The 13,755-nt window shown below is 37.5% G+C and overlaps 1 protein-coding gene across 2 annotated transcripts in view; it reads right to left on the bottom strand.

Moving 5' to 3' along the window:
* Positions 1–13,755, bottom strand: part of ERO1B (endoplasmic reticulum oxidoreductase 1 beta) — a 66,496-nt gene that overhangs the window by 24,330 nt on the left and 28,411 nt on the right. For both annotated transcript variants that reach the window (XM_032430244.1, XM_032430245.1), the window contains one exon: positions 10,099–10,172. In XM_032430244.1, the coding sequence (XP_032286135.1) occupies positions 10,099–10,172 (74 nt within the window). The remainder of the gene's footprint in view (positions 1–10,098; positions 10,173–13,755) is intronic.

Genomic DNA, 13,755 nt, shown 5'->3' on the forward strand with positions numbered 1-13,755 from the left:
TTTTCCCTTTTTCAACCAACATCTTATTAATCCCTTTTTTAAAAAAAAAACATTTTTATTTTTCATTTTTAAAGTCATATTCTATCCCTTCATAGTAGTTACCCGTATTTTTGGCATATATATATAAGTTGTTCTCTCTTTAAAATCTTGAGATAGTTTCTTCTAACAGATCAAAATATACTCTAAATCTCTAGTGTATGGTTTTTTTCTACTCCCCTGCCTGATCACATTCTCTCCCTTTTTTCTTTCATTTTATTTTTTTTTAATCCTCTTCTTTTTTCAAACAACTTATCAAATCCTTTTTTAAAATTTTTTATAATTTCCATCTTTACAGTCATATTCCATCCCTTCATCATATCAACCCTTATTTTTGTACATATATAAGTTTTTCTTTCTTTAAAATTTTGGGAGGGACTTTCTTTTAACAGACCAAAATACACCCAAAATCTAGTGTGTGGCACTGATCTATAAACCAGCCTGATCATATTTGATCACATTCTGTTTTTGTTTTGTTTTGTTTTGTTCTGCTTTTGTTTGTTTTTATCTTTATCTTTATCTTTTTCTTTTTTCTTTTTTCTCTTTCCCTTTCTTTTCCCACTGCTTCAGGTCTTTTCTGATTTGTTTAGAGTATATTTTCTGGGGACGTTGTTACCCTGCTAGCATTTTGTTCTCTCATTAATCTATTCTCCTCTGCACCAAATGACAAGACGGAAAAAATCACCTCAACAAAAAGAACAAGAGGTAGTACCGACTGCCAGGGACCTACTCAATACGGACATTAGTACGATGTCAGATCTAGAGTTCAGAATCATCACTTTAAAGATACTAGCTGGGCTTGAAAAAAGCATGGAAGTTATTAGAGAAACCCTTTCTGGAGAAGTAAAAGAACTAAAATCTAACCAAGTAGAAATCAAAAAGGCTATTAATGAGGTGCAATCAAATATGGGGGCGCTAACTGCTAGGATAAATGAGGCAGAAGAAAGAATCAGTGAGATAGAAGAACAAATGATGGAAAATAAAGAAGCTGAGAAAAAGAGAGATAAACAACTACTGGATCACGAGGGCAGAATTCGAGAGATAAATGATACCATAAGACGAAACAACATTAGAATAATTGGGATCCCAGAAGAAGAAGAAAGAGAGAGAGGGGCAGAAGGTATAATGGAGTAAATTATAGCAGAGAACTTCCCTAATTTGGGGAGGGAAACAGGCATCAAAATCCAGGAAGCACAGAGAACCCCTCTCAAAATCAATAAAAATAGGTCAACACCCCGACATCTAATAGTAAAACTTACGAGTCTCAGAGACAAAGAGAAAATCCTGAAAGCAGCTCGGGAGAAGAGATATGTAACCTACAATGGTAGAAACATTAGATTGGCAACAGACTTATCCACAGAGACCTGGCAGGCCAGAAAGGACTGGCAGGACATATTCAGAGCACTAAATGAGAAAAATATGCAGCCAAGAATACTATATCCAGCTAGGCTGTCATTGAAAATTGAAGGAGAGATAAAAAGCTTCCAGGACAAACAGAAACTAAAGGAATTTGCAAACACGAAACCAGCCCTACAAGAAATCTTGAAAGGGGTCCTCTAAGCAAAGAGAGAGCCTAAAAGCAACATAGACCAGAAAGGAACACAAACAATATACAGTAACAGTCACTTTACAGGCAATACAATGGCACTAAATTCCTATCTTTCAATAGTTACCCTGAATGTAAATGGGCTAAATGCCCCAATCAAAAGACACAGGCTATCAGATTGGATTAAAAAACAAGACCCATCGATATGCTGTCTGCAAGAGACTCATTTTAGAACCAAAGACACCCCCAGATTGAAAGTGAGGGGGTGGAAAACCATTTACCATGCTAATGGACACCAAAAGAAAGCTGGGGTGGCAATCCTTATATCAGACAAATTAGATTTTACACCAAAGACTGTAATAAGAGATGAGGAAGGACACTATATCCTACTTAAAGGGTCTATCCAACAAGAAGATCTAACAATTGTAAATATCTGTGCCCCTAACATGGGAGCAGCCAATTATATAAGGCAATTAATAACAAAAGCAAAGAAACACATTGACAACAATACAATAATAGTGGGGGACTTTAACACTCCCCTCACTGAAATGGACAGATCATCTAAGCAAAAGATCAACAAGGAAATAAAGACTTATAAATGACACACTGGACCAAATGGACTTCACAGACATATTCAGAACATTGCATCCCAAAGCAACGGAATACATATTCTTCTCTAGTGCCCATGGAACATTCTCCAGAATAGATCACATCCTAGGTCATAAATCAGGTCTCAACCAGTACCAAAAGATTGGGATCATTCCCTGCCTATTTTCAGACCACAATGCTTTGAAACTAGAACTCAATCACAAGAGGAAAGTCGGAAAGAACTCAAATACATGGAGGCTAAAGAGCATCCTGAAGAATGAATGGGTCAACCAGGAAATTAAAGATGAATTAAAAAAATTCATGGAAACCAATGAAAATGAAAACACAACTATTCAAAATCTTTGGGATACAGCAAAGGCAGTCCTAAGAGGAAAGTATATAGCAATACAAGCCTTTCTCAAGAAACAAGAAAGGTCTCAAGTACACAACCTAACCCTACACCTAAAGGAGCTGGAGAAAGAACAGCAAATAAAGCCTAAACCCAGCAGGAGAAGAGAAATCATAAAGATCAGAGCAGAAATCAATGAAATAGAAACCAAAAGAACAGTAGAACAGATGAACGAAACTAGGAGCTGGTTCTTTGAAAAAATTAACAAGATTGATAAGCCCCTGGCCAGACTTATCAAAAAGAAAAGAGAAATGACCCAAATCAACAAAATCATGAATGAAAGAGGAGAAATCACAACCAACACCAAAGAAATACAAACAATTATAAGAACATATTATGAGCAACTCTATGCCAGCAAATTAGATAACCTGGAAGTAATGGATGCATTCCTAGAGATGTATCAACTACCAAAACTGAACCAGGAAGAAATAGAAAACCTGAACAGACCTATAACCACTAAGGAAATAGAAGCAGTCATCAAAAATCTCCCAAAACACAAAAGCCCAGGGCCAGATGGCTTCCCAGGGGAATTCTACCAAACATTTCAAGAAGAATTAATACCTATCCTTCTGAAACTGTTCCAAAAAATAGAAATGGAAGGAAAACTTCCAAACTCATTTTATGAGGCCAGCATTACCTTGATCCCAAAACCAGACAAAGACCCCATCAAAAAGGAGAATTACAGACCAATATCCCTGATGAACATGGATGCAAAAATTCTCACCAAAATACTAGCCAATAGGATCCAACAGTACATTAAAAGGATTATTCACCACGACCAAGTCGGATTTATCCCTGGGCTGCAAGGTTGGTTCAACATCCACAAATCAATCAACGTGATACAATACATTAACAAAAGAAAGAACAAGAATCATATGATCCTGTCAATAGATGCAGAAAAAGCATTTGACAAAGTACAGCATCCTTTCTTGATCAAAACTCTTCAGAGTATAGGCATAGAGGATACATACCTCAATATCATAAAAGCCATCTATGAAAAACCTACAGCGAATATCATTCTCAATGGGGAAAAACTGAGAGCTTTCCCCTTAAGGTCAGGAACACGGCAGGGATGTCCACTATCACCACTGCTATTCAACATAGTATTGGAAGTCCTAGCCACAGCAATCAGACAACAAAAAGAAATCAAAGGCATCCAAATTGGCAAAGAAGAAGTCAAACTCTCACTCTTTGCAGATGATATGACACTTTATGTGGAAAATCCCAAAGACTCCACCCCAAAACTGCTAGAACTCATACAGGAATTCAGTCAAGTGGCAGGATATAAAATCAATGCACAGAAGTCAGTGGCATTCCTATACACCAACAACAAGTCAGAAGAAAGAGAAATTAAGCAGTCGATCCCATTTACAATTGCACCCAAAACCATAAGATACCTAGGAATAAATCTAACCAAAGAGGCAAAGGATCTGTACTCAGAAAACTATAAAATACTCATGAAAGAAATTGAGGAAGACACAAAGAAATGGAAAAACGTTCCATGCTCATGGATTGGAAGAACAAATATTGTGAAGATGTCAATCCTACCTAGAGCAATCTACACATTCAATGCAATCCCCATCAAAATACCATCCACTTTCTTCAAAGAAATGGAACAAATAATCCTAAAATTTGTATGGAACCAGAAAAGACCCCGCATAGCCAGAGGAATGTTGAAAAAGAAAAGCAAAGCTGGCGGCATCACAATTCCAGACTTCCAGCTCTACTACAAAGCTGTCATCATCAAGACAGTATGGTACTGGCACAAAAACAGACACATAGATCAATGGAACAGAATAGAGAGCCCAGAAATGGACCCTCAACTATATGGTCAACTAATCTTTGACAAAGCAGGAAAGAATGTCCAATGGAAAAAAGACAGTCTCTTCAACAAATGGTGTTGGGAAAATTGGACAGCCACATGCAGAAGAATGAAACTGGACCATTTCCTTACACCACACACAAAAATAGACTCCAAATGGTTGAAAGACCTCAATGTGAGACAGGAGTCCATCAAAATCCTAAAGGAGAACACAGGCAGCAACCTCTTTGACCTCAGCCGCAGCAACTTCTTCCTAGAAACATTGCCAAAGGCAAGGGAAGCAAGGGCAAAAATGAACTATTGGGACTTCATCAAGATAAAAAGCTTTTGCAAAGCAAAGGAAACAGTCAACAAAACCAAAAGACAACTGACAGAATGGGAGAAGATATTTGCAAATGACATATCAGATAAAGGGCTAGTATCCAAAATCTATAAAGAACTCATCAAACTCAACACCAAAAGAACAAAGAATCCAATCAAGAAATGGGCAGAAGACATGAACAGACATTTTTCCAAAGAAGACATCCAAACGGCCAACAGACACATGAAAAAGTGTTCAATATCGCTCGGCATCAGGGAAATCCAAGTCAAAACCTCAATGAGATACCACCTCACACCAGTCAGAATGGCTAAAATTAACAAGTCAGGAAATGACAGATGTTGGCAGGGATGTGGAGAAAGGGGAACCCTCCTACACTGTTGGTGGGAATGCAAGCTGGTGCAGCCACTCTGGAAAACAGTATGGAGGTTCCTCAAAAAGTTGAAAATAGAGCTACCATATGATCCAGCAATTGCACTACTGGGTATTTACCCCAAAGATACAAAAGTAGGGACCCGAAAGGGTACATGCACCCTGATGTTTATAGCAGCAATGTCCACAATAGCCAAACTGTGGAAAGAGCCAAGATGTCCATCAACAGATGAATGGATAAAGAAGATGTGGTATATATATACAATGGAATATTATGCAGCCATCAAAAGGAATGAGATCTTGCCATTTGCAACGACGTGGATGGAACTGGTGGGTATTATGCTGAGCGAAATAAGTCAAACAGAGAAAGACATGTATCATATGACCTCACTGATATGAGGAATTCTTAATCTCAGGAAACAAACTGAGGGTTGCTGGAGTGGGGGGTGGGGTGGGAGGGATGGGGTGACTGGGTGATGGACACTGGGGAGGGTATGTGTTCTGGTAAGCACTGTGAATTGTGCAAGACTGTTGAATCTCAGATCTGTACCTCTGAAACAAATAATGCAATGTATGTTAAGAAAGAAAAAAAGAAGAAGAAGAATGTAGCAGGAGGGGAAGAATGAAGGGGGGGAAATCGGAGGGGGAGAAGAACCATGAGAGACGATGGACTCTGAAAAACAAACTGAGGGTTCTAGAGGGGAGGGGGGTGGGAGGATGGGTTAGCCTGGTGATGGGTATTGAGGAGGGCACGTTCTGCATGGAGCACTGGGTGTTACGCACAAACAATGAATCATGGAACACTATATCTAAAACTAATGATGTAATGTATGGGGATTAACATAACAATAAAAAAATTTTTTAAAAATTATTTAAAAAAAATAAAAAAAATAAAATACATCTTAAATCATTATACCTTAAGGGAGTGACAAATCACAAGAGTTAAATCAAGTATATCAATGTTTAATTTAAAACTTTTATTCTCAATGTCCTTAATGTGTATTCCTTTAATTTAATCAAAAGTGGGTTGTTGGCTTTTTTAAGTGGTTTTTAAAAATTTTAATACTTTTTCAAATCATGAAAAGGCGGGTCTTGTTAACTTATAGAAGGGGTTGTTAGCAAACTATGACCCACAGGCCAAATCTGGTCTGTGTATTTTTTGTAAAGAAAGTTTTATGGGAACATAAGCCACGTTCATTTGCTGCTTTTGCACAATTATGGCACAGTTGAGTAGTTGCAACAGAAACCGTATAGTCCATGAAGCCTAAAATATTTACTATCTGTCCATTTACAGAAGAAAATGCTTGTCAACCCCTGACCTACACCGACAAGAACTTCATGGCATCTAGATGAGGAAGAGGGGGTGGGGGGAGCATACACAGGTTGAGTTCCCCCTACAAACACAACAGTGCTGGTACCCCCCCATCCTTCCCCTGGGACCACCTGTGACATGATTTTAATTAATTTGTTCAGAAACTACAACTTCTTTCCATTTGCACAGCTATAGCATTCATTTGGATAATGCTCTTTGGACCCCTAATATGTCCTCCTCCCCAAATGCTTTCTCTTCTTCCTCCCTTTATAGAGCTCTTCCAAAACTGTTCTTTCTATTTGACCATGCTAATAGTTACCTAACGATTCAAAGACTGTCCACTGAATCAAAATACCTAATTCTGGGAATTCATAATTTCAACTAATGTTTTTTCTTCCTTTTCAAGTATACGTTTTTTCCCCAACTGAATTTCCTTTTCACTGTCTTAATTGAGTATTAGTGTTAGGAGGCTACACTGTATGTTCTAGGATGAGAGCCAGTCCTCCACACCTCCTAACCCAAATATCTCTTCAAACATAGCATAGGCCAACTTAGCGTACAGGCTTTTTGTTTGTGGACACAGATAAAAAATACTGCTGTAGACTCAGGATTGAGCCTCCCACCCTCCATCACCAACTCTATCTCCGATTGCTAGTAATGCATTATTGAAATAGAATTTACTCAGGTGAGGAGAATCTATAGTTTATAAAGCTCCCAAGTAATTTTGATACACAGCCAGATTTAGAAATTATGGTTTTAAACAATATTTAAATTTATTAATAAACATGTTTTAAGGGAAAATATAAAAGTAAAAATCTGTCATACTAAATAGGTTATTTATGAACCAACCACTTCATTCAGCAAACATTTATTGAGCAAGTACCCCGTCCAGGCACTGCTCTAGGCACTAGGGATAAAGCAGTGAACCAGAAAGACAAAGCCACAGCTGGCTGACGACCTCGTGGGAGCAGACGGACAACAAACAGATAAACTAAGTAACCTGCCCTGCACTCCCTGGTAGTCCTCAGTACTCTGACAGCAGGCAGCAGTGCCAACACAGAGTGAGAGTGCTTTCTATTTTCTACAAGCAGGTGACAGCAAGCTTCTCTGATGAGGTGACATTTGAGCAGAAACCCGAAGCCAAAGAAGCCATGCATAAAGATAATAGCAACGACAACAAAATAGGAGTAGGGAAAGCAGCTTACCTTAACCTGTTAAATTATTTAAAAATCTACTGTTTGATCTATAAGGATCATCTTCCCTTAAATTAAAGACAGAACAACAACAAAATAGAGGACAGGGGTGTATAGATACATTCCAATAAACCGGGGTGAATATTCTTTAGATTGTTTTAATCCAATGGTTTTAGATAACTGAAATAATTAGACAATGACTCTAAAGCTACTCTGATGTGTTTCGACAAATTGTACATAATAAATCATAGGGATATCCACGAACATCACTACCCAGAGGAGTAGTGGTAATCCAACTAATAGAATGGTTTATATGTTTAAGGACTACACAAAATATAAGAATTACTAATTTTTTAAATTATGAAATCCTAAAAATCTTAAGAGATGATTTTATGTAAATTCTTATAGGACATCTCTTCCATTTTTACAATATAAGAAGCTAATGTTAAAAAATTAGTTAACACTATACTGATGAGAGGTAATTGAGTACATCATTGACCATACCAAGTGATCTCTGCAATTGAGTGGCATTTTTTGGTAAATATCTATAATAGAAATATATATTTACATTGTTTACTATAAGAGAAATATTCACAGAAATGATTTTTTAATCTAAAAATCTGTTAACTAAGCACTACTAAAAATATTTTAATCAAAGAATAGGTAAAATGATAAGCTGGCAAGAAGTGACTGTGAGTGTTGAACACAAAGTATAATTAGAATGACAACCAAAGAGCAAATGAAAGAGTAAGCAGTGATGTCAATACTTAACCTAGGTACAACAGCTTGCTTTGATGAAACCTTTGTCAATTCTAAATATCATACAGCAGTATTTTATTAATTTCCCATTATATCCAGATACCCAAAGAAACTTTTTTTTCTATCTCTTAAAAATATCCTTGCTGGGGCGGGGGTGGGGGGCGCCTGGGTGGCTCAGGTCATGATCCCAGGGTCCTGGGATCGAGTCCCTCATCAGGCTCCCTGCTCAGCCGGCAGGGCGGTGGGGGGATCTGCTTCTCCCTCTCCCTCTGCTGCTCCCCAGGCTGTGCCCTCTCTCTCTGTCAACTAAACAAAATCTTTAAAAAAAAAAAAAAAAAAAGATCCCTGCTGGGGGTGCCTGGGTGGCTCAGTTGGTTGTCTGACTCTTGATTTCGGCTCAGGTCATGATCTCAGGGTGGTGAGATCAAGCCCCGAGTCAGGCTCCATGCTCAGCCCAAAGACTGCTTGGAATTCTCTCTCTTCCTCTCCCTTTGCCCCTCCCTGCCGCTCACACTAGACAGACAGACAGATAATTGCACATATATATTGTAGGGATATCCTACTTTAAAAAAACAAAAAATGTCTTGCTGAAACCATATAAACCATGGTGATAACATTCCACCTCCTGGCAATTTCTCAATTTACTGTACTATTGTGACAGCTCACTGTAACTTCCTCCATTGTAGACTGGATGAATAGCACAATTCTACAGACGGATCTTCCAAAGCCCTTTAGATAGCTTTACGACCACTCGAGGTGCTTTCAAAGTTCAGAGGAACTCTTGCTGTTTCCAGCTATGCATGCCTGAACCCCAAATTCTTTTCCACCACCCATGATATAAAGGTAAAAAGTGAAGAGAGGCCAAATGAATGATTTAAGCCTACTCGGCACAATTCTTGGGAATATTCTCCTTAGATCAAAAATTTTGAGTCACTTCAATTACCTTCTGAAGTAAGAGTCATGGTAGTTACTGTTAAACAGTAACCCTCTCTTTGTACTGTTCCAGGGGACTCTTGGAAAGAGGGTTGTAGGGAAGTCAAATTAGATTCCTCCCCAATATTGCAAGGTGCCTTTATGTTAGGTTGTTGGGACCTCCAGAAAATTCCAGTGTGAACATGTTTATATGTTCACAGACCTAAACTAAGTGGCTTGAAATAGAGGTCCCTAGGAGATGGTATGTCATGATGGAAAAAATACAGGTATGGGATCCAGTCAGATCTGGGATTGAATCCTGTCTCAGCCTCTTGTTACTGTGTGATTCTGGGCAAGTTAGTCTTTTTGAGACTCAGTTTCCCCAGATATGAAATAATACATACTTATTAAGGTAACTGTAAAGATTAGAAATAATGTACTTAAGGCACTCAGCACAGAGCTTAGAACATAAGCTCTCAATAAATGCCATTATGAATAGTAAGATCCACACAGCAACATTCAGTGTATTCAAGTTATAACTGATCATATTTTCATGGATTTCAATTTCTTATAAAAGGATTAAGATTAATTGAGGCGCCTGGGTGGCTCAGTTGGTTAAGCGGCTGCCTTTAGCTCAGGTCATGATCCCAGGGTCCTGGGATCGAGCCCCACATCGGGCTCCCTGCTCAGCGGGGAGCCTGCTTCTCTCCCTCTGCCTGATGCTCTGCCTACTTGTGTGCTCTATCTCTCTGTCAAATAAATAAATAAAATCTTAAAAAAAAAAAGGATTAAGGTTAAAATAACTTCATTACAATAGTTTATTTTATTACCATCAAGTTCACAAAAGTGATCCTGTGAATCATCATATCTTGCCCAGTCAATGAAAGCTTCTTTGCTTTGATTACTAGGGGAAAGAGGGAATAAAAAAGAAAAATGATTAAATCTGGAGTTGAAAATGTTTACACTGTATCTTACACAATTAAAAACAGATAATCTGAGGTCACGTCTTTAATTTAGATAGTTTATAAATTCAATTAGTGGTTACATGAAGGAATGATAACAAGTTATATGAAAAATATAGATATTAACTTCCATGAAGGATTTCTATTTAACTATACTAAAACCATTATTAGCCCTAGAGTTCAATAATTAACTAGAAACTTGATTTACAAATATATAAGAGATGGAGTTAAACACAAAAGTCAACCTAGCCTTTTCAATTGAGTTAGAAATAGCAGTAATCATTTTTTCTAAAATAAGAATTAAATTTACATTCATAATTCCTTTAACTAATGCTTCTGTATTTATAGAACAAAAATACCAAAAACCGCATTTCTAGGATCTCCCTTCCTACGTGTTATTCACTGGTAACACCAATGTCACTTTAATCATGGCATATCATTCATTTTCCATACTACCTCACATTTAATAAAATCTATGATCAAGATTTCTACTTGGAGAACTGATAAAGGAACTACAGTAATTCAAATAAACTTTGACCTATATTCACTTTAACCTATATTCAGACCTTCTCTGTCTTAAATACATAACGGCAACATCTATAAGAGAACTATTCTTCTTATTTACCACACAATAGGAAAAAAATAAGGTAAAAAAGTTATTTGTGTACCAAGTACAAATGACGTAGTTCCTAAATATGTTACTATCATAGCCAAGAATATATAAGGCTGGCTGTACTACATCAACTTTATCAATAAATGTTTCCAATTCATGGTGGGATTTTTTTTTTTTCTCCTATGGGAATACTTAATTAACTTAATACAAGTTAATGGAAATACTTGTATCATAGTTGACTCAGCTGGAATACAGGATGCGATAAAACACGAATGCCTAAGTTCTAGTTACAGCTAAGATGATAGCTATAGTTATGTTTAATTAGCTAAGTCTTCTGTTTGAAAATAGTCAAGAACAAAGCAATTGTGACATAAATTCCTATTTTCTTGTTAACAATATGACTAACTTAGAGGAACTTTTATCTTTGAGCATCCTTATGTGATGATGCTTTCCTGATTGTTTCAAACTAAACCCTGCCTGAAAGCCATGGCAGCAGAAGATAGGGAAGGCTAATCTAATGCTAACAGAGCTGGCCCAGTCTGGCTTACAAATGAGTTAGAAGGAACGCAGTCCAGCTTTTCTAAAAGTCAGTTTGAAAATGGATGCCAAGCTACTTACATAACAATTTCCTGGGCTTCACCCAGGGCTTCCTGTCAAGATGGCGCTGAGTTAAAGTAGTAGCCTTAAAAGTGGGAAATGCAGGGGCAGGACGGAACGGGGTAGAGTGATTTTCAAAGGGCATGAGAAAACTTTTCAGGGTGGTAAACAGGATAACTATCTTGATTAAGCTGATTTTCATGAGTGTACACTTGTCAAACCACCAAATGGCATATTTAAACAGGTACAGTATACTGCAGTTCAATTAAATTTCAATAAAGCTGTTTAAAAATTATAGTACCAATTGTTGGAGAAGTTGTGGAATGAGGAACTCTTGTACACTACTAGTGGCAATGTATTTTAGGAGTCATTTTGGGAAAACCACTTGGCAGTAGTACTTAATTCCACTTCTAGGTATATTGTACACAGAAAGGCATACCAAATGCACCACCAAATGTCCACCACAATATTTTTTTGAAATGGCTGCAAAGTGGAAAACTCCAACTATCAATGATAGGATGGAAACATTTTGGTGCAGTCTTAACTATGGAAACCAATGAAAAAAGAATTAAATGCTACTACTAAGTTCAAGAACATGAAGGGCTCTCATGACATGATGTTTAATAAAATAAGCCAGACACAAAAAAATACGTTCCATATTATTTCATTTATATAAATAGGCAAAATTAATCTCTGCTACTGTAATTCAAAATCACAGTTAACTGTGGACGGTGGTAATGACCAGGAAAGTACACACAGCAATCTTTGGGGCAGCAAGTACATTGTTCTGAATGGTTGCTGCAGAGTTGGGTTCACTTTGTAAAATTAAACTGACCTTTATGCTTAAGATTTGTATACTTTATTATATTTGTGTTATACTTGAATTTAAAAGTTGAAAAAATTACTTCTGTTCAACAAAATATTTATAAGCAAAATTAAAAGATAAGCCCTAACAACCCATATAGCCAACAAAGAATTATTATCAGATTATATGAAGAATGCCTACAAATGAATAATAATTTAAAAGTATACACCGTCCCACCTCCATACCCCACCGCACCCCCCATGGAGAAACAACAGCAAAGAATATAAATAGGTACTTTACCTTAAAATCCTACAATGACTTAAGGCCCAATCCCTGGATGACTTCTCTAGTTATATTCTTTCCTGGGTAATCCCATTCAGGTTTATGGTTTCTAAATACCATATATTCACACATGACTCCCACATTTTCTCTCTCCCCTGAAATTGAGACTTGTGGATCCAACTACCTGCTCGACATCTCCAATTGGATGTCTTATAGGCAGCTCAAACATAGCAAGTCCAAGGTTGAACTATAATTTTCTATCAAACTTGTTCCTCCTGCAAGTATCCCCAGTTCAGTAAATGGCAACTCCCATTTTGCTCGTTACAAATCTTGTAGTCATTTATAGTTCCTATCTTTTTTCATACCCCACATCAAATCCTTAAGCAAATCGTGTCAGCTCTATCTTCAAAATCTATCCAGAATCTGACCCCTTCTCATCCTTTCTACTGCTATCCCTAAACTAAACTACCATCCTGTCTTATCTGAATTACTACAATAACCACATAACAAGGCTTCCACAACATAACACCTGGCTCCCTCAAAGCATTCTCTCAAAATCCTCCAATGACTTTTCATTCCACTCAGTTTAAAAGCAGTATTCCTAATTGTCTTCAAGATCTCCACCCCACCCTACCCCTGCCCCCCCATCCCTAGCATCTTCTGACTCGGTCTTCTACTACTTTGTCCTGGACCACTGTACTCCAGCCACACTGGTCTTCTTGTGATTCCTCAAATATAGGCACACTCCTGCCACAGGTTCTTTTTACTAACAATTATGCATGCCTAGATACTCCTCCCCCAGGCAGGCATATTATGACTTATGACTTACGTCTTCATGGGCATTTTGTGCAAATGTCCCATTATCGCTGTGGCTTTCTCTCACCATCCAATTTACAACAGTGCAACTTCTCCGCCCCTACCCCCACCACTCCGAGCCCTCTGTCATTCTTCTCTGCTTTACTTCTCCCGGGCACTCATCATCACTTTACTTACTTCTTATATATTTTACTTATTAACTGCATATCTCCAAAGAGGATTAAGTTTCATGAGAAAAAGAATTTGTCATGTACACCACTATATGCTTAATACTCTAGAACAGTGCTTGACATATTGTAGGCATTCATTCATTCATAAGAAACACAAATATTCAATAAACAGATAAAAAAATGCTCAAACTCATTAGTAGTCAACAAAATATAAATTAAACAAAAATGAGATGCTATTTCAT

Source organism: Phoca vitulina, unplaced genomic scaffold (assembly GCF_004348235.1).
Source record: "Phoca vitulina isolate PV1807 unplaced genomic scaffold, GSC_HSeal_1.0 scaffold43, whole genome shotgun sequence".
NCBI lineage: Eukaryota > Metazoa > Chordata > Mammalia > Carnivora > Phocidae > Phoca > Phoca vitulina.